The following is a 23122-nucleotide window of genomic DNA, read 5'->3' as shown; positions in this document are numbered from 1 at the left end:
AACTGAATGTCAAAAATAATTTTGGTGTCATAAACTTAGATTTCAGGAAAGCTTTTGATACTGTTGCACATGGAAGATTGCTGTACAAATTGGAGAGGTATGGCAATAAGGGTAAGTTGCTACAATGGATAAAGGGATGGTTGAGTGGGAGACAACAGAGAGTGGTAATCAGTGGACACCGCTCTTCATGGACAAATGTTATTAGTGGAGTTCCCCAGGGTTTGGTGTTGGGCCCATTGTTGTTTTGCATATTCATCAATGATATTGATGAAGGTATATCAGGATTAATGTTCAAGTTTGCAGATGATACAAAGGTTGGCAGGGTTGTTAATGAGAATAAAAACAGTATGCTACTCCAACTGAATCTAGATAAGTTGGGCAAATCGGCTGAGAAATGGCAACTGAAGTTTAACATTGACAAATGTAAAGTACTTCATATGGGTAGCAATAAACGAAGAGAAACGTACCAGCTGTGTTATGCTACACTCAGGGAAGTGGAAAGTGTAAAAGACCTGGGGGGATAATTGTGCAGTCCAATTTGAACTTCGTTGAGCAGTGCAGACAGGCTGCTAAGGGTCATGGAGTTTTGTCAATGATATATAGGAATTTTGGTTGCAGGGACAGGGAGGTGATTATCCCGTTGTACAAGGCAATGGTCAGATCACACCTAGATACAGGTCTTGAGGCCTCATTTTAAGAAGGATGTGGAACTGTTGGAACAAGTATAGAGAAGGGCAACAAGATTAGTGAATGGAACAAAGGGTTGCTCTTACGAAGAAAGGCTTAAGTTTTGCAAATTACAGTGTCTGGAGACTAGGCACCTGCCAGGTGATCTGATTGAGGTGTATAAAGCCTTGAATGGTTTGAGCATGCTTAATGCTGATGGGATTCTTCCTCTTGCTCAGAATAATCACCTGAGAGGGCACGAATTCAAATTGAGGAAAGGCAGTTGTAGGATAGATGTGCAGAAGTTTGCCTTTAGCCAGCGGATGGTTGATTGGTGGAACTGACTTCCATCTTTTTTTGTTGAAATTGATAGCCTAAATAAATTTAAGGCTGAGCTGGACAGGCATTTGGAACGAATGGAAAGGTGAAATGGGAGTGTTTTTTTTTTTAATGCTGATGCTGCATAAGCTTGCTTTCTTGCATCGTATGCCTCTGCTAATACTAATGTTATTATTGCCAACGTGTAGAGTGATATCACCTTTTGTGCCCTTAAAAGATAACTGCTCCACAATGTCATCAACATATGCCCCTGGCAGACATACCCTTGTCCTATTCCACCTATTGTTTTTGCACAATATATTTCCTGTTTCCTTGACAATTGAGTCAACAACAATAACTAGCTCCTGTGGTACCAGCACATTTGCCCTGAAGGTTGCCGCTGTGTAGCCTGTTGCATAAGTCTGCTCTGGTGTTGAGTTGGGCAGTTGAGAACTTGATGGGCCCCCATTTTAATTCTCTCGAGGTCATCCACCTGACTCTTCAAGCTCTCATAGACATCCGTCAGAACGCTAAGTTGGCACTTACTTTCTTTACATTCTCTGCACCTTGCACAGACAAAGACATTGTCCATGGCTAAATTATGTCCTGTGCAGGCATGTTGCATTTTGCACATTTTTTTAGACTGTGATGCGTTGGAGAATCGTCCCCTTTGGTTCTCCCGTGAATCACAGCCCATTCGCTACAGTGTGGAAGTTGCTTTGCTGCTCTATTCTGGGAAATGATTTCCATTTAAATACCTTTTAATTAACAATAAAAATTTAAAGGATTTATAAATTTAATTGATTAATTGCCAGTACTATACTATGCTAACAGTGCTACATATTACTCTATCTAGTTTTATGTTATGCCTTACACTATCAAGTTCATGATAAACATAATATTATTCCAAATCGATACTAAGTAATAACCCACAAAATTTCTATCTAAGTTTAAAATAAACTAAGTATCGTAACTAGGAATATAAAGCTACTTCTATAAAATAAAATAATATTCCAATTTAGTCAATAAAATGGTAAAAATTTAAGAAAAACTTCTCTATTAGCTAGAGCCGTAAAAAATTCCCCCCCGTGTTCCCATGAATGATGATGATTTTAAAAATCCTGCTACCAGAAATTCAGAACCTTGAATAAAATAAAATAAAATGCCAGTATCTCGCAAACTCTGGGGAATATATTGTGCAAAAAGGATAGGTGGAACAGGACCAGGGTATGTCTGCCAGGGGCAAAAGTTTATGACACAAAGCAGATATCATCTTTTAAAGGCACAAAAGGTAATATTGTTGTACATGTTGGCACCAATGTTATTAAGAGTACGAGAACGGCGGAATTACTTAACAAGTACAGGTCAATTTTGAAAAAAAAAAAAAAAAAAGCTGCAAGTTAGGGTTAAATTTGAAGATGTCTCCAGTTCTGCCCAGACACAATAGGAGGGAGTATATGATGAGAGCCTTGTCAATCAAATTGGCCCTGGAGAGGTTGGGCATGGTTCATGGGGTAGAATTTTTCTCAGTGTGGTCTGTGCTTGTTAACAGGAGAGACTGCTTCTACAGGAATGAGATACACTTAAATTGAAAAGGTGCAAGAATATTTGCTGATGCTATCGTGGCAATGTTAGGTTGGTCAGAAAACTGGTAGCTTGGGTGGAATACATGAACTAATAGATTAACAGTAACTACTGGCAGAGGTAAAAGTGATTCTTGCATTGCTTCTATTGGAATGAGCATCAGCCTGGAAAACAAGGTACCAGGGATTTCAGAGACTGCTGGGAGTCATCAAGGAACAAGTAAATACATGAGCTGTATTAGGGGAGCTAAAAATAAGAACAGGTGCTTGTATACTTGCATGTACACCAATACTAGGAGCGTAGTAAATAAATTTGATGAATTTGAGGTGCTGATCAAAACATCAAAGGCAGATTTTGTTGGGATATCAGCAATGTGGTGTCACACAGATATATGGTATTCAGAATTGGAATTTTGGGAGTACAATGTGTACAGGAAGGATAGACAGGATAGGAAGAGAGGAGAGGTTATGCTATCAGTTAAGATACACATAAAATCTAAGAAAGTGCATCCAGTTGACATGGGTGGACAGTGTAGCATTGAGTCAGTTTGGTGTGACATAAGCACTGCGTAAGCAAAATTAAGAGTTGGAGTGTGCTATAGGCCTAATGACTCTGATGAGTATAATGAACAGCTGTACAGAGAAATAGTGTTGGCCAGTAATTCAGATTGTCATATAATCGGGGATTTTAATTTCCTTGATATTGACTGGAACTTGTGGGTTGTCATTTGCCCACTAGCAAAGCTTTTGTGAATTTATTGTATGACTGTTTTCTACAGGAGTATGTTCAGGAGGCAACCAGAGAGAGAGAGAGAGAGAGAGTAATACTCTTGATTTGATTATCAGTAGTGATTCTTCATGTATTCAGAATCTGGAGATAAAGGAACGACTAGGTATCACTGATCACAGTGTGCTGAAGGGGGATTTACTCAAAGAGGTAACTACCATCAGGGAAAGGGCAGGGTTTTTGCTTTCGTAATGGTGAATACGGAGGTCTGAGACAGTTTTTAAAGTCTGTACGGTGGGACCAACTGATGATGTTACCAATAGCAAATGCTAAATGGGAAGCATTCAAAGAATCTTGGAAGCTACTAGGCTTTGCATACCAACTAAGAAATGTTATTCAAGGTTTAGGCCTAAATGGATGTCAGCTGAACTAATGAGACATGTGGCAGAGAAGAAAAATGCATAGGATACATATAAATTATCAGGTGGCACAGAAGCCTATGGAAGATATAATCTGGTCTATTATCAAGTCACAAAGGAGGTTAGGCAGGCAAAGGCAGAATTACAAGAAATCTTTGGCAAAGAGTTCTTTACTTACTTTAAAAGAGTTCTTACTGTAGAAGGAAGGAGATGAATCAGATTTGTAGACTTGAAATCAACAGTTCAACTGTTGATGATCCTGCTCAGGTAGCTAACAAACTGAATGAGCATTTTGCATCTGCATTTACACTTTAGGAGTTATTCATGGAGGGGAATACCACAGTTGTATTAAACTATGGTAGTGAGTTAAATGATTTTTTAATAATTGAGAGTGAAGTGGAGAATAAATTGTTGAAGATAAACATAAAAAAGGTACTTGAGGTGAATGGGATCTATCCAGTTATATTAAAGGAGGTGGCAAAGGAAGTAAGCAAACCTTTAGCCATTAGTATGAGGGCTTCCTTGGAATTAGGAGAGGTACCCATGGACTGGAGATAAGCAAATGTGACCCCAATTCACAAAGGAGGATCAAAGGGTGACACAAGTAATTAAAGACCTGTTAGTTTAACTTCTGTTCTGGGGAAAATAATGGAGTCACTGGTTAAAGAAGCATTGCAGGATCATTTAGACAAGACAGCAGTAATAATTCAGACACAGCATGGGTTTGTCAAGGGGAAGTCTTGCCTGACCAATTTGATTGGATACTATGATGTGTTCACAAAGGAACTAGATGCAAAAAACAATTTTGATATCATATACTTGGATCTTAGGAAAGCTTTGGATACTGTTGCACATGGAAGACTACTGCACAAATTAGAGCAGTATGGCATTAAGGGCAAAATGCTTCTATGGATAAAGGGATGGTTATGTGGGAGAAGACATTATGTTGTAATCAATGGATTCTGTTCTTCATCGACTAATATTATTAGTGCAGTGTTGTGTTCTGTATTTATTAATGATATTGATGAAGCTATATCAGGCTTAAGTCTAAGTTTGCTGCCGATATGAAGGTTAGCAGGATTGTTAATGACACTAAATAGTTCGTTCTAAATACCTGTCCAGCTGAGCCTTAAACTTATTTAGGCTATCAACTTCCATGACAAGGGATGGAAGTCTGTTCCACCTACCAACCACCCGCTGGCTAAAGGCAAATTTCCGCACATCTATCCTACATCTGTCTTTCCTCAGTTTGAATTTATGCCCTCTCAGGTGATTATTCTGAGCGAGAGGAAGAATCCCATCAGCATTGAGCATGCTCAAACCATTCAAGGCTTTGTACACCTCTATCAGATCGCCTCGCTGGTGCCTAGTCTCCAGGCACTGTAATTCGCAAAACTTAAGCCTTTCTTCGTAAGAGCACCGCTTTGTTCCATTCACTAATCTTGTTGCCCTTCTCTGTACTCGTTCCAGCAGCTCTACATCCTTCTTGAAATGAGGCCTCCAGGCCTGTATACTCTAGGTGTGGCCTGACCATTGTCTTATACAAGGGAATAATCACCTCCTTATCCCTGCTAGAAAAATTCCTATATATCATTGACAATACACCATGAGCTACTCTTGCAGCCCGTCTGCAGTGCTCAGAGAACTTCACCTGTGAAGTTCTCTGAGGCACCTGTGAGGTGAACTGAGTGAGGTGTATAAGGCCTTGAATGGTTTGAGCAAGTTCAATGCTGGATGGGATTCTTCCTCTTGCCCATATTAATCACCTGAGGGGACATAAAGACAGTTGTAGAATAGATGTGTGAAAATTTGCCTTTAGCCAGCATGTGGTTGATTGCTGGAACAAACTTCCATCTGTCGTTGTAGAAGTTGGCAGCTTAAATAAATTCAAGGCAGAACTAGACAAACATTTATAGTGAATGGATGGGTGAAATGGGAAGGTTTTGTTTTTTCTTTTGGATTTTGCTATATATAAGCTGGCTTTCTTGCATCATATGCATCTTCTTATGCTAACTCAAACATCAGAAAAATATTGCTCATTAAAAAGTTCAAAATTTTGTAGATTTCAGCAGACATTTAGTCGGGTGTTTCATTTTACCTATGTCGCTGTGTTTACAAATTGTTTGAAGCCAAATTTATGATGCAAAGATATCTACTGATAATGACATTGATGTATTGTATAACAGTTTCTAATAATATTAGATCAACTGTTTTCTTTAATTTTTACCGAATTTATTAGAGTATAAAAGAAAAAAGAAAGAAAGAAAGTGTGAGTTTATGAGTATTGGTATAAAAATTCATTGTTTAATTTATTGTTCTTGTGTTTTCTTTTAGGAATAATTGTTGTTGATGAGTTACATTTGCTGAGTGACCGACATAGAGGTTACCTACTTGAATTATTATTAACAAAGGTTTTGTATGCTAGCAAAAGGTAAGTTTTGTTCTCAAATCCTGTAGAATGAGATTGATTTCAGACTACTTAATTGTAATTTTCAAATCTGTAGTTAAACAGAATTGTTGAGAATGAAATAATTTTTGGCTATCTTGCTAAATATTGTTAAATGTTGTTCCTTGAGGATGGCTGCTGGATGTTCAATCAATAATGACTGCCAAGGAATCTTTTTGTATATAGAAATACCTTATCTGGACCGCCAACTGATATACTTTGCTGCCTCTCATTATTTTAATAATATAAGGGATACAGTTACAAAAAATATATATATTTTTTTGTTTTTGTGAATTTGTGTTTATTTTTTTGTGAATGCATGCCTGCCATCACTTCAAGGTTAAGTTTCTCTATCTTAGGATATAGGGTAGTGCTTCGTTCCCTCATAGAAGGAAAGGGCTTTTCCATAATGTTTTACAATGTTATGACTGGATATTTCTGCACCTAAAGCAGCTAATCAGACATGTATCCCCCCTCCAACTAACTATATGTGGAACCTGTACACAAGAAATTTATTGATACTAGACTTGAATTTCTGTGGGTTTCAATTTTCAGAAAACACTTGTACATAAGGAGGAACTCTGTTTCCAGAGAACAGAAGCAGAAGAAATAAATGAAGATAATGAATAAAAGTTACGTTGGCAACTTTGGAGTTCAGCCATGAGTTGATTGGATGAGATGTTGGCTGGTTGACACATGTCTTTTGATTGGTTTGGAATTTGTGAATTAAAATTAGTATCCATGGAAATAGCTAAAGAAAATACTTCAAAGAGTAATTGAACTGGCATTTTTCAAGGCATGACATTGCTGGTTTTGGGACTTCTCTAATTTTACTATGAATGCTAATGAAGTATGGCCAAGGCTTCTGCTCAGAGAGAAATGGTCTTCAACAGCTACCTTTGTTTCTGTATTTGCTAGTGAGCGGCATTTACACATACATGGAAAAATCGGTGGAGCAGTCATCAGCATTGCTTTAGCATAGACAATAATTTCAGCTACACACACATCAGCAATGCTAGAATTCTTCTGTCTGAAAATGCTTTACTTAAGAGTTTTTCTGATTCTAAATATAAGAAATGATGATTTTGTTTGCATATGCAACCAGAATCATTACTCTTCATGCCTTCCCAATTACTTCTTCTGGTGCCTCCGTAGTCAGGTGGGAAGGAGTAGCATACGCTTCTTGATTAGACCGGAGTTCGAGCCTGTCACCACCAAATACAGAGGATGCGGAAAGGTCAGGGAATGACCACCGCATATTCCCAGAGCAATATGGCCTTAGTTGCTAATGCTCCTAAAAACCAAATAACAACAACAATTACTTCTTCATTTACCCTTTGTGCTTTCTTGTAATGCACTTGCTAGATTACAATATAGAGAATGTGTCTGAATGAAGTCAGCAGAATAATGAAACCTCTGAGGGCTAACAACACTGAAGTTTTGCATAACATCGAAATCACGAGTACAAGTACCAAATTAAGAAAATGAAAATGAAGAAGAGGGTGTTAAGTTCAAAGAAATTCATTGCAAAAATTATCATTTTTCCTTCGATGCATGAAGAAACGGCACGTATAGCTCTGCAGTTTGATAAGTAAATGTAGTACATAAGAAAATAATTGTCATGTTACAGAAAAAAAGCAGCATTTTATCAGAAAAATGCAGTCCAGAAGATTCATTTATCCAAATAGGCTGCACAGATGTTGAGCACTGCATAGAAATTACTAGACTTTACTCTCTTATGTAATTGATGAGTGCTCCCTATAGTAACTTTCTACATTCACTTTCTAGACTGAAGAAATCATAAATTATACTATTGAAGCTAATCCCAGGTTTGTTTCTTTTAATTTCTAGCTCTGGTCTATTGCTGACATTTATAGGAAATATTAATAGAATTGTCTTTTTTTTTTTTTTTTAAATTGAAAACCCCAAAAATTAAGGTATTAGAGCCTATACTATTAGTCTCATGCATTGGTTAGATGCCAAGAAAACAGAAGAAAATACTTGAATTTTTCTGTGAAATACATGTGACGGAAGGCTGTTCCGTAAAGCAGAAGTAGAAGAGATAAATGAGGAAGAGGAAAAGTCAGTTCTGTGAATTTGGAGTTGGGCAGTGAATAAATGATGACTGCAGCATACGTTTGGACTGGTTTGGAAGGGAGTGGGGGAATTACAGATGCCAGTTCAGAAGAATGTTGGCCATGAAAATATCTGTAGAAAAGACATAAAACAGAAACTGAATATTTGTAAGAGACAGGTCATAACCCTGACTTCCCTCTTTTGAATAGAGTCTAGAAGCTCGAGGGAGATTTTGTAGGGACCATCACAGCTGAGGGAATAACATTCCATGATAGGGTGGATTTGAGATTTTCACAGAATGAGTTGTTGTTTAGATGAAAAGTAACATCGAAAGCAAAAAAGAAAACTTATTTTTTTGATACTGAAGAAGCAGTATTATTTGTGGCATGCTAATTCCAGGAGAGAATAGGAGTCTTGGGTAATCCTGAATAGAAATATGTGATCTTGTCTAGAAATCTGAGTATCATTGACAATCAGCATTAGACTCTTTTTTGTGAGAAGTACTGGGTTTTAGAATGATTGGGTTTTACAATGACTGAGGAAAAGAGTGGGAGAAAGAACTGAACCTTGACAACACTAGCATTAATGGAGATGATAGAAGATAGGGAGTCATTCTAAAACACAGGACTGGGTTTTAGAATGACTGACGTTAACTATGTTTTCTTTGTCCTATTGGTGAATTACCCAACGATCATCATTTAGCGATTTGGTGGTGGTAGTCAAGGAGTTGAAGATGTTTGTGTAGAGAAAGGTTTCTCAAAATGAAAGGTGGAATGTAGTGTACTCTCATCAGCAAAACTGTGGATAGGATTTCCTATCAGTGGAAGAAGATCATTTATATATAAGAGGAAAAGAGTGAGAGAAAGAACTGAACCTCGACAACACTAGCATTAATGGAGACGTTAGAAGATAGGGAGCCATCTAGCATTGCCTGCAGTGAGCATTGAGCAAAAACTGGATGTCTAATTGCCAAAAACAGCCAGTGATCCATAAGGTGGGAACTTGTTTAGAAGACTTGTGTTAGCCATGGTCAAAATCCTTAGAAATGTCAAGAACAATTGCTTTAGTTTCACCAAACTTGTCCATAGATGGATAACATAAGCCAATATATCGCTAGTGGATCAACACTGATGGGATCTGTCTTGGTTATCACTGATCAGATTGAAGGTTTTGACATATTTGTTAAGTGTTGGTAGTTGATGGAGTTCTCCATTACTCCATTATATTTCTCTATGCAGAAGGAAAAGCACCTGTGGAATAAGAAAGTGTAAAAAGGCACAGAACAGAAGCAATATCTCAGGAGCACAGGTTTGGAGAACAAATAAAGAAATACCATTAGAACCTGGAGCTTTCTTTGCATGCAGACTGTTCAGAATTCTTCTAATATCCTTCTGTTGAAAGACCACAGGAGACATCAAGTAGAGTGTGCTTGGTACGATAGGAAGTTATTTACCAAGATCATTGATACATGAGTTAGAAGAAAAGTAGGATACTAGTGAGTTGGCTTAATTTTTTGCTCAGGATGCAAAGAACCATCAGGTTGTAACATGGTTAGAGTATAAATGAACAGAAGTTATGGCTAATAGCTTTGCCAAGAGAGACCTCAATTCTAGACTACCATTTAGACAAACCAAGTTTCTACTCTTAACCTATTCAAAATTGAGTTTCATTGTTAATTACTGTTTACAATTGTTGCAAACTTTAGTGTAGGCAAAAAAGGAAGCTGCAGATTTACAAGTAAATACAAGTAAATTGCAATATGCTGCATTCTTATTTTGAATAGTCTTACCACATTTATTGCAAAATCAAAGTTTATATTAATGATGAGATTATAGGGTGGAATGCAGTATAAAGGATTTCTTCCCTAGAAGAATAATTTTACTGACATGATCTGAGCAAACATCATGATTGAGAGATTGTAAGATCATTTGACGTTATGAGAATGTGAAGTGGGATGATCTGTGTAATTTCCAACCAAGGAAAATGAGAATACAAATCACAGAGATCATGCTTATAATGCCAAATGACAACGCTAAGAGTAGACACAAGAGGATCCATTGGAAAAAAATACCATCACCCAGTTGAGATCTGAGGTGCCCAGAGATTACTAACATTTACTGTATACATCAAAAGGTTTTAGCATTAGCATTAGTAGAGGCATAAGATGCAAGAAAGCAAGCTTATGCAGCATCAGCAAAAAAAAAAAAAAAAAAAAAAAAAACACTCCCATTTCACCCCTCCGTTCGTTCGAAATACCTGTCCAGCTGAGCCTTAAATTTATTTAGGCTATCAACTTCCACAACAAGGGATGGAAGTCTGTTCCACCAACCAACTACCCGCTGGTTAAAGGCAAATTTCCGCACATCTATCCTAATCTGTCTTTCATAATTTTGAATTTATGCCCTCTCAGGTGATTATTCTGAGCATGAGGAAGAATGCCATCAGCATTGAGCATACTCAAACCATTCAAGGCTTTATACACCTCTATCAGATTACCTCGCCGGTGCCTAGTCTCCAGACACGGTAATTTGCAAAACTTAAGCCTTTCTTCGTAAGAGCAACAATTTGTTCCATTCTCTAATCTTGTTGCCCTTCTCTGTACTCGTTCCAGCAGCTCTACATCCTTCTTGAAATGAGGCCTCCAGACCTGTATACAGTACTCAACCATTGTCTTATACAAAGGAATAATCACCTTTTTATCCCTGCTAGAAAAATTCCTGTATATCATTGACAAGACACCATGAGCTACTCTTGCAGCCCATCTGCGCTGCGCAGAAAACTTCATATCTGCCTGCACAATTACCCCCAGGTCCTTTTCATTCTCTACCACTGTCAGTGTAGTACCACAGAGTTGATACGTTACTCTGGGGTTACTGTTTCCCATATTTAGTACTTTACATTTGTCAATGTTAAAGTTCATTTGCCACCTCTCAGCCCATCTGCTCAACCTTTCCAGATCCTGTTGCAGCAGCATAGTGTCAGTAGTGTCCTTGACAACCCTGCCAACCTTCGTATCGTCTGCAAACTTGGACATTAAGCTTGATATACCATCATCAATATCATTTATAAATACAAAAAACAACAATGGACCCAACACTGAATCCTGAGAGACTCCACAAATAACATTAGTTCACAATGAGCAGTGTCCATTGATTACCACTCCCTGTCTTCTCCCCCTCAACCATCCCTTTATCAATAGCAGCAATTTGCCTCCAATGCCACACTGCTCCAATTTGTGCAGCAGTCTTCCATGTGCAACAGTATCAAAAGCCTTTCTAAGATCCAAATATATAATATCAAAGTTATTCTCTGCATCCAGTTCTTTTGTGACTGCATCATAGTATCCAGTCAAATTGGTCAGGCAAGACTTTCCCTTAACAAAACCATGCTGTGTCTGAGCTATAACTGAAGTCTTGTCTAGATGATCCTGCAGCGCATCTTTAACCAGTGCCTCCATTAATTTTACTGGAACAGAAGTTAAACTCACAGGTCAATAATTACTTGTGCCAGCCTTTGATCCTCCTTTGTGAATTGGGATCACATTTGAACATCTCCAGTCTGTGGGTATCTCCCCTGAGTCCAAAGAAGCTCTCATAATTATGGCTAAGGATTTGCTTACTTCCTTTGCTGCCTCCTTTAATATAACTGGATAGATCCCATCCACCCCGGGTGCCTTTTTTATGTTTATCCTCAACAATTTCTCCTCCACTTTCCTCTCAGTTATAACAAAATCATCTAACTCACTGCCAGGGTTTACTTCACCTCTGGCATTCTCCTTCCTGAATAACTCCTCATGTGTGAATGTAGATGCAAAATGCTCATTTAGTTTGTTAGCCACCTGAGCAGGATCATCAACAGTTGAACCATCAATACCCAGTCGACCAATCTGATTCATCCCTTTCCTTCTAGAGTTTACATAGGTAAAGAATCTTTTCTGTTTTTCTTTACATCCTTTGCCAAGGATTTCTCCTAATCTGCCTTTGCCTGCCTAATCCAGCAGTGCATAGCACACGCTTCTTGATTAGACCGGGATTTGAGCCCGTGATTACCAAATACGGAGAATGCGGAAAGGTCAGGGAATGTTCACCGCATATCCCCGGAGCAATATGGCCTTAGTTGCTAATGCTGATGAAAACCAAATAACAAACAAACAGCCTGTGTAATCTCCTTTGTGACTTGGTTACAGACCAGCTTATATCTGTCATAGGCTTCAATGTCACCCATTAATTTATACGTATCCTATGCATTTTTCTTCTTCTTCGGTGCCTCCGTAGCCAGGTGGGAAGGAGCAGCAGTGTGTAGCACATGCTTCTTGATTAGACCGGGGTTCGAGCCCGTCACCGCCAAATACGGAGGATGCGGAAAGGTCAGGGAATGACCACCGCATATCCCGGAGCAATATGGCCTTAGTTGCTAATGCTCCTAAAAACCAAATAACAACAACATAACAACAACAGCATTTTTCTTCTCTGCCATATGTCTCATTAGTTCATCTGACATCCATTTAGACCTAAACCTTGAACAATATTTCCTAGTTGGTATGTAAAGTCTAGTATCTTCCAAGATAAATTCTTTGAATGCTTCACATTTTGAATTTGCTATTGGTAACATCATCAGTTGGTCCCACTGTATAGAATTTAAATACTGTCTCAGACCACCATAGTCGTCTTTATGAAAGCAAAAACCCTTCCCTTTACCCCTGATTGTAGTTACCTCTTTGAGTAAATCCCACTTCAACATACTGTGATCACTGCCACCTAGTGGTTCCTTTATCTGCAGATTCTTAATGCATGAAGAATCACTACTGATAATCAGATTAAGAGTATTACTCAGTCTAGTTGCCTCCCGGACATGCTGATGTAGAAAACAATCATCCAATAAATCCACAAAAGCCTTGCTAGTGTGTGAGTGACCAATCCAAAAATTGCAGTCAATATCTGGGAAATTAAAATCCCCAATTATTAGACTCTCTGATTTACTGGCCCACTCTATTTCCCTGTACAGTTTCTTATTATAATCATCACAGTCATTAGGCCTATAGCACACTCCTACTCTCAATTTTGGCGCCTACGCAGCCAGGTGGGAAGGAGCAGCAGTGCGTAGCACACGCTTCTTGATTAGACCGGGGTTCGACCCCGTCACCACCAAATACGGAGGATGCGGAAAGGTCAGGGATTGACCACCGCATATCCCGGAGCAATATGGCCTTAGTTGCTAATGCTCCTAAAAACCAAATAACAAATAACAAATACTCTCAATTTTGATCTCCCAATGCTTATGTCACACCAAACTGACTCGGCACTGCACTCTCCAGCGATGTTGACTGGCTTCACTTCCTTGGATTTTATGTTTTTTAACTAATAGCATAACCCCTCCTCCCTTCCTAGGTTGTTTTTGAAGAAATGATGAGCATGATATTAGGATTGTCTGGTATCATCCTATTTCATGCTTATAATGCCAAATGACGATGCTAAGAATAGATACGAGAGGATCCATTGGAAAAAAGTACCATTACCCAGTTGAGATCTGAGGTACCCAGAGACTACTAACATTTACTGTATACATCAAAAGGTTGATGGTGAAGAAATGGTGGGCATGATATTAGGATTGTCTGGTATTCTGGTAGGTAAAAAGCTGTGTGAGTTCATTAGTAATCATAAGCTTGATCATCCTTACAAGCTGGGTCTGTATAACCAAAAAACTTAAGCCAGCTGTAGTTGAAAATTTTAAAATTGCCAAGAAAGATTATTTCATTGTTAGGTGACAGATGTCAAAGCATTCTGGAGGAAATGTTATGACAATATGGTTTTATTATTCTAGCCATTAGTAGGCATCATATTGAAAAGTTTTATGAAGATTAATTTCTGACATGGATACCATTTGGAATCTGAATAAACCTGTTGCATAGTTCACATCCTATATGAACTACATTATACGTAATTTGCTCATGTTTACCATCTAAATGACATCTAGTTTGCTAATGTCAGATCCAGTGATTGAGTCACTTGCCCATCATGCATTTCAGTGGTGTTTCTTAGTCCTATATTCATTTTTGGTGGGCAAGACTGCCCATACCATCTCAAACAGTGGGGAATTCTTGGGCTGAGTTAGCTGTCCATTTCAGATGACCAGGTGATGGCCTCGTTTGATGCGGTGTCTTTTATTACTTCAATCCTGATCCATCTAGCCATCACGTGTGCAAAGGAACTTCTAGACAATGACCAGACCCTGAGCAGCAGATCTTCTCTAACTGCCAATGACTTTTGCACCGCCGTTAGATTGTGCCTGACTGGTGGTGCCATTATGTTTGGTGAGTCCATTTACTGGCAAATACACGGTACAGCCATGGGTTCACCGGTTAGTTCAGTCATGGCAAACGTTGCAATGGAGGGTTGTGGGTTTGCCAGATCCCATAGCCTTTTGGTGTTGCTATGTGGATGATGTGTAAGTAGTCATTCCCCAGGAGTCAGGAGGCCGACTCCTACGCCACCTCAACTCTCTGTCGCCCTTCATTCAATTCACCTTTGAACTGGAGCCGGGCAATGCCCTTCCTTTCTTGGATACCCTTGTCCAGCGTGAGGGTTTGAGTTTAAAGACTTCAGTCTTCTGCAAGCCAATGTGTGCTGGCCAGTTCACCAACTACTGGTCAGCACATGCATGCCATCTTCTCAGCACGGTGTGAACTCTACTAACTTGTGCCTGACCCACTCCAGTTCTGAGGATGACAGACGCACTGAGATTACTAAAGTTAAGGGAGATCTGGTGAAGTGTGGATACCCTACCAGTGCCCTGGATAGATGTGACCTACAGGCCCGTGACCACGTTGCCAACTGCAGGGGCCCTCGCAATGATGATCCCACCTAGACCACATTTATCTTGTACTACCCGAACCTGTCGCAACAAATTTCTAGGGTCTTACAGGCTCATGGGATAAAGTGTTTACAACTTCCAGGGACAAAGTTGCAGTCCCTCGTTTTGCACCGCCGTTAGATTGTGCCTGTTCCCCCCACACTGCAGAGTGGATTAGTGTACCATGTTTCCTGCTGTGATTGTACTGGCTGTTACGTTGGAGAAACCAGCAGAAGACTCAGTAATCAGGTTCGGTGGACGTGGATCACTCAGCAATTGCTGAACACTTCTGGTCTCCCCAGCACAACATCGATCCATGCCACGACATCGAGATTATTGACCGATCCTGCAACTACTGTCACCGTGTCTTGTTGGAATCGCTCCACATCTCATGTTGTAGCGGTTCCTTTAACTGGAAAAGAGGTTGTCATATCAACCCCATCACTGAGGCAACCATCCTCCTAGCTGACAAACGGCATTCAGAGCATTCCCCAGGTATTACAACTACAACCGCAAGCCTTTACTTCAACCATCTAATTGTTGCAAGCACCTGTAACCCGCGATTTTCACCCCACATGACCACCATAGCATGCGCATGATATTCTATATTTTTACAATAACGGTCACAGTCACAACTGAAGAAAGATGTCCTCTGTCTGAAAGTTTTTATGTTTATTACCTGTCTTTATTACTTTTTTTTTGTTCTTAGTGTTGAACAAATTTTAACTCAACCCTATTATTTAATTCTGTTTTTCCCAGTGATGCAACATTATTTCTCCAAGCATGAATCCCGAGTACGTAGGCCTTTTTTCAATATTCATTTATCCAGTTGCTGAGTGTTCATTCATTCCATTATACCCCTCAGTTACCCAGTAAATGATTGTTGGTTCCATTCCCATTATTTTTCTAATAAATGCATCCATTATTTACTTAGGTATTTAATGTAGTGCAAGTGAAAATTAAATCTTATGTGAAGTGAAGTATTCAAGGAATTAATCTTGGAAGCTAGGCTTCTCATACCAACTAAGAAATACTGTTCAAGGTTTACGCCTGAATGGATGTCAGATGAACTAATGAGACTCATGGCAGAGAAGAAAAATGCATGGGATGCATATAAATTATCAGGAGGAACAGAAGCCTATTGTAGATATAAACTAGTCTGTAATCAAGTCACAAAGGAGGTCAGGCAAGCAAAGGATGCAAAGAGGAACAGCACATACTTTTCTTGTGTAAACTCTAGAAAGAAGGGGATATCAGATTGGTCCACTTGATATCGATGGTTCGACTGTTGATGATCTCGCTCAGGTAGCTGACAAACTGAATGACTATTTTGCATCTACTTGCACACATGAGGAGTTATTTAGGGAGGAGAATGCCAGAAGTTTATCAAACTCTAACAGGGAGCTAAATGATTTTGTAATAACTGAGAGCAAAGTGAAGGAGAAATTGTTGAAGTTAAACATAAGAAAGACACCTGGGGTGAATGAGATCTATCCAGTTATATTAAAGGAGCAGCAAAGTAAGCAAGAAAACCCCTAGCCATGATTATGAGAGCATCCTTGGACTGAGGGGGAGGACTCCACAGACTGGAGATGTGCTAATGTATCCCCAATTCACAAAGGGGGATCAAAGAGTGACACTAGTAATTACAGACCTGTTAGTTTAACTTCACTGGTTAAAGAAGCACAGCTGGTTCATCATATAGACAAGATCGCAGTTATAGTTCAGACACAGCATGGATTTGTTAAGAAGGATGTCTTGTCTGACCAATTTGATTGGATACTATGATGTGCTCACAAAGGAACTGGATGCAAAAAATAATTTTGATATCATATACTTGGACTTTGAGAAAGCTTTTGATACTGTTGCACATGGAAGACTACTGTACAAATTGGATCAGTATGGCATTAAGGGCAAGTTGCTGCTATGGATAAAGGGATGATTGAGTGGGAGAAGGTAGAGAGTGGTAATCAATGGACACTGCTCTTTGTGGACTAATGTTATTAATGGTCTCCCCCAGGGTTTGGTGTCGGGTCCATTGTTGTTTTCTGTATTTATCAATGATATCGATGAACGTGTATCAGGCTTAATGTCCAAGTTTGAAGATGATACGAAGGTTGCGGGGTTGTTAATGCACTACTGCAACAGGATATAGAAAAGCTGAACAGATGGGCTGAGATATGGCAAATGAAGTTTAACATTGACAAATGCAAAGTACTGCATATGTGTAACGGTAACCCTATAGTAGCGGACCAACTGTGCAGTACTGCACTCAGGGTAGTGGAGAATAAAAAAGACCTGTGGGGAGTAATTGTGCAGTCAGATATGAAGTTTTCTGACAGTACACTTACAGACAGACTGCAAGAGTAACTAGCACATGGGTCTTGTCAGTGATATGCAGGAATTTTGCTAGTACGGATAAGAAGGTGATTATCCCTTTGTAATTTGTCAGGCCACACCTTGAGTACTTCCTACAGTCTCGAAGCCTTATTTATTGGAACTAGTACAGACGAGGGCAATGATATTGAGTGGAACAAAGGGGTTCTCTTACCAAGAAAGGCTGAAGTTCTGCAAATTGCAGACAGATGCAAGAGTAGCTAGCTCATGGCAATGATATCCAGGAATTTTCCTAGGAAGTATAAGGAGGTGATTATCCCCTTGTAATGGTCAGGCCACACCTTGAGTATGTCTACAGGTCAAATTTTGCAAATTGCAGTGTCTGGAAACTAGGCACCTTGGAGGTGATCTGATTGAGGTATATAAGGCCTTTAATGGTTTGAGAAGACTCAATGCTGATGGGATTCGTTCTCTTGCTCAGATTACTCACCCGAGGGGGCATGAATTAAAATTGAGGAAAGACAGTCGTAGAATAGAAGTGTAGAAATTTGCCTTTAACCAGTGGGTGATTGATTGCTGGAACAAGCTTCCTTCTGTCGCTGTGGAAGTTGACAGCTTAAATAAATTTAAGGCAGAACTATACAAACTTTTGGAATGAATGGGTGGGTGAATTGGGAGAGGTTTTTTTTTTTTTTTTATTTAATTTTGGCTGATGCTTTTTTACATCATATGCCTCTACTAATGCTAAAGTTTAAAGCTGCTTGACATGTTTTATTTTGAAATAAGTTTTTATCAAAGCAAAATCCGGTTATATCTGTTTGTAGATTACCTGTATATGCAAACTCAAATGCATAATTTTTATTCTCATTCAAGTTCAATTTTTGATGTTTGTAATGAAAATAATTTTTTTTTTTTTTTTTCCCTTTCAGGAAAAATCATGGGATTCAGATAGTTGGCATGAGTGCTACTTTGCCTAATCTTGATATTTTATCAGATTGGTTGAATTCTGAACTGTTTTGTACAGATTTTCGACCAGTACCCCTTACTGAAAACATTAAAATTGGCAGTACGATTTATGATGCATCTTCACTTCAAGAAATTCGTAATCTTAACCAAGAAGTCAATTTTCCAGGGGATTTAGATCACACAGTATTTTTGTCTATAGAAACAGTAATAACAGGACACTCAGTGCTTATTTTCTGTCCCACAAAAAATTGGTGTGAGAAACTGGCTGAAGCTATTGCAAAACAAATATTTGATTTAGGAAAATCACAACAAACAGTACCAATTGGTAAGTCAGATTTTCCCTGTTAACTCCTGTTATATACTAGAAAGGTTCTGCAAGTAATTACATTTCCTTTTGAATTGTAAGAAATTTTGATTATTATGTATAACAGCTCTATTCACTTCCTGTCCCCAAAGATGCTTTCCACTAGCTCACAACTGACCAGAGAGTCTGTGCAAAAAAATTATTACAATTCTATATTATGAAATGAAAAATTTCTTCATTTTTATGTACTTAACTTTTTAAATATCACTAAATTTTTTTCTTCCATTGTTTTTTTTAATAATACCTAAGTAAATAAATACTTTTTCTTCTTCTTCTTCTTCATGGATTTTAGGCTTATGAAGCCTGTGCCATTAATTCTCTTCAAAGAACTGTTGATCCATCTCTTTCTAGGATGCCCTCTTTCTTTTTCCATTAGGTTTATAATTCATTCTAATTTTAGTAGTCTCTCCCTACTCATTCTCTCTACATGTTGTTTCCATTTTAACTGATAATTTTGTATTTCTTCTATTATGTTGGAGGTGTTTAGTCTCTCTCTTATATCTGTGTTTCTTTGGTGAACTAGTCTTGTTAATCCCGATAATGGTCTGAGAAATTTCATTTGGGCTGCTTCCAGTTGTTTTTTATCCCTCTTCCCGAGTGTTACTTCACTACCATATATAAATAAGGAGATATATAAATATATATAAATTTGACATTATGTTATCTATTCGTAATTTTGTTTCTATTGTCATTTGTTTGCCAAAATTTTTCTTTTTATTATTCCATTCATTCTATTGTAAGTTTGTAATTTGTATTTCATATCATTTTTAAATTCTGAAATCCTGTTTCCTAAATATTTAAATTCAGTTACTTGTTTAATGATGTTTCCATCTATTAATATCTTTACTCGTCGGATATCATTACCACACATTGCCATTGATTTTGTTTTTAAAGCTGATATGTTTAAATTATAGTTCTTTGTTGCCATATTTAAATGTTGTGTTAATATCTGTAATTAATCCTCTTATTTGGCCAAAAGTACTTGATCATCAGCATATAAAATTGTGTTAATTTTGATATTGTTGGATAATTGAATTCCACCTGTTATAAGTTTTTTCCATTCTCGCAATATTTTGTTGATATAGATTCTGAAATGTGTCCATTCATATATTTTATGCTAATTTTTGTGTCTTTGTATATACTTTTTATTGCATTTATTAGTTCCCGGGGGATGTTATAATTTTCTGAAATTGTCCATAGTCTTTCTCTATTCAAACTATTGTAAGTTTTTCATAATCAATAAATAATAAGTATGTTGGTAAATTTTGTTCTTTTCTTTTTTTTATTATTTGTTGCAGAGTGAATATTGCATCTGTTCATCCTCCTCCTTTTTTTGAATCCACACTGTTCTTCTTCTTCTCAGTATTCTTCTGTGTATTCGTTGTTTTTTCTTTAATGTATTTGCATATAGTTTTGATGCCATTGATCATAACGTGATTCTTTTGTAATTCCCACAGTTATATTTTGGTTATTTTTTATGTATGCTGATTACCAGTCCTATCTGCCAATCTTTTGTCATTCATTTAGATTTCTATATACAGCTACTCCCAGATTAACAAAAGGGTTGAGTTCCCCGGAACTCTACATGAAAGGAACATCATTGTCTTTACAATATTTTTCAACCTGGGGAATGAAGCAGCATTTAAACAAATCCTCAAAGAGAGATATTGTTATCCATACTCTCTGGTTCGATTGGAAATGCACGAGTAGGGTAGCTTTATTGATGCCCATAAATGCATGAGGATTTCCAGAATGGTACAAAAGCAGTGGTATTAATCTGTAATCTCCTGCTGCATTAGCCCCAAATAAGAGCGTGGCCCTATCTTTTGAAGCCTTGAAACCTGGCAATGTGTTTGATCCGGCATTTTTTCCCAGTACACAGCAGTCTCATCAATGTTAAAAATTTGCTGCATTGAATAGCCGCCTTGATCAATAATTTTTTCCAACACATTGCAAACTTTCTTTGCAGTTGCAGAATCTACACTGGCGACTTCACTGCATACTTTAATGTTTTGGAAACCAACGCGATGCTTGAACCGATTAAACCACCCGTTGCTTGCCACGAACTTGGCTTGGAGTTCGCCGTACTTATCCTTAATACCTTCATAAATATTTCTTGCTTTTGCTTGAATGGGCATTGGGCTCAGGGGCACTTGCTTCTGAATCTTATTTTCCATCCATATTGTTAATGGCTGTTCCATCTTTGATATAGCACCTAAACATTGTTTTGTGATCATTGTTGATCTTAAGTGCATTGTTAATTTGACATGTTCTTTTATACGCAAACTGCCCTTTAAAATAGTATTCACTGTTGAAGCAGCAAGACTTAATTCTCTTGCAATAGATGACAAACTTTGTCCTGCTTTGTACTTCTTAATCATTTTCATCTTCATTTCTAAATCAGTTTTATTTCGTTTCATTGCACTACCAGCACTTCTGCTTTCCATTGGACCCTTTTCCTTCATCATTGTAATATGTAAATAGGAATGTAGAGAAGTTTTTGAAAATTTGTTTTTTATATCATTGAAGATTTCTATGAAGGGGAACACATTTCACCATAATACTGTAACATAAAAACCCACAGAATTCCAGTTATTGGGATATTGCAAATGCAATAAGATTGAGTTTACCACCCATTTATAATAGATTGTACTAACAGAAAAGCCCAATAAACTGGAAAGTGCAAATTGTTTTTATTGTTTTTTGGTTGGGACCTCCAGAAACGTGCTTTAGAAAAATATCACTAAGGCGTTCAAAATTGATTCTTATAACGGGAACATATGATAACGATGAAAGTGTAGTGCAATTTCCATTATAAATATGACCTTTTAGAGAGATAAATAGCTCAGTAACATAGCAAAATTTTCAACTTCCAAGGACTTGGAACGAATTACAAAAAAAAACAATGTTATTGGGTTCACATTATGATATTTTCACAATACCTCCATTTATCCCTACAGATGCAAAATACGTTTCCATATTTTTTTCAGTTTGCACTGGCCAGCAAAAACTTACGTAAAGTCGAATTTGCATGAGTCTAGTATTATGTAACTCAGGGAGTTCCTGTATTAATAAATGATATGAGTAATCTTTCCTGAATTAGTTTCCTACCATATTTAAACAGTTCTACACATATGTTATCTAGTCCTGGACTCTTCCTGTTCTTGGACTTCTGAATGACATATTGTAGCTCTTCTATGTTTACTGCATCCATAGTTTCCTCAATTTCCTCTTCTGGGGAGATATCCCTACTATCTTCTCTTGTTGTTTCTGAGTTCCATAGCGAAGAGTAATATTTTCTCCATGTTTCTTCTTTAATTAAATTAATCCTCAATTTGTCATTTTCTTCCATTTGTAATTTTTTAAATATCTTGAATCCTTCATTCTTTGTGCCCCAGTTATATCATATTCTAAAGATTTAACAAATTTATCCCAATCTAGTCTTTTTATGGTTTGATAGTTTTCGAACTTCTGCTTTGTAAATTTATTTTTTATGTTCGTTTTTTCTTTTCTGTGATATTTTGAATTTCTTTGTTCCAGCTCTTCAGCCAATTCTTTTTCTTTAAAGATTTGTATCCAATGCTTTCCAAGCTGCTGTCAATATTGCTTCTTTTATATTTTTCCAACCTTCTATATCATTTGTGCCAGGTTTAATTTTCTCTTCTAATATTTTTTTGTACAGATTTCTGATACTTTCTTGTTCCAGCAAGTGTGTTTTAAAAATTTTTCTGTCATAATTTTTGTTATTTCTTTCTGTTTTATAATCTTTTTGTGAGGGATTTCAAATTTACTTTGTAGTAAGTAATGGTCACTGTCAGTTTAATTTCCCCTGTATACTCTGTAGTCTCTAATGTATTTATTCAATGTGCCATTAATAAGAATATAATCAGTTATCGATTTGTTTCTTCTTGCCTGCCATGTGTATTTGTGAATATTTTTATGCTGAAGACTCTATTAGTAACCTTAAGTTTATTGAATATGCAAAAGTCTATTAATGATTGTTCATAATAGGTTCTCCCTCTGATCCAATGCATCCTGTAATTGATTGATTTTCTACTCTAGTATTTCTACTCTAATCACCTGCTATGATTGTACTTTCATTTCTACAGGGATGGGATACACTTAAATAGAAAGGATGCAAGAATATTTGCTGGTGCTATCGAGGCAGTGTTAGGTGGGTCGGAAAACTGCTAGCTTGGGGGGGGGGATACAAGGACTAATAGATTAACAGTAGCCACTGGCAGAGGTGAAAGTGATTCTTGCACTGCTTCTATTGGAATGAGCAGAAGCCTGGAAAACAAGATGCAGGATATTTCAGAGCCTGCTGGGAGTCATTGCGGTACAAGTAAATACATGGGTTGTGTTAGGGTA

General features: G+C 37.7%; 1 protein-coding gene across 1 annotated transcript in view; it reads left to right on the top strand.

Moving 5' to 3' along the window:
* Positions 1-23122, top strand: part of PolQ (DNA polymerase theta) — a 277127-nt gene that overhangs the window by 37806 nt on the left and 216199 nt on the right. Inside the window, exons 4-5 of the mRNA XM_090380240.1 lie at positions 6048-6144; positions 18351-18702. Coding sequence (XP_090236366.1) covers positions 6048-6144; positions 18351-18702 — 449 coding nt within the window. The remainder of the gene's footprint in view (positions 1-6047; positions 6145-18350; positions 18703-23122) is intronic.

This window comes from Mastigoproctus giganteus, chromosome 8, assembly GCF_048544385.1.
Source record: "Mastigoproctus giganteus isolate SK-2022 chromosome 8, ASM4854438v1, whole genome shotgun sequence".
In the NCBI taxonomy this organism is placed as follows: domain Eukaryota; kingdom Metazoa; phylum Arthropoda; class Arachnida; order Uropygi; family Thelyphonidae; genus Mastigoproctus; species Mastigoproctus giganteus.
This window is presented reverse-complemented; position numbering and strand designations above follow the sequence as displayed.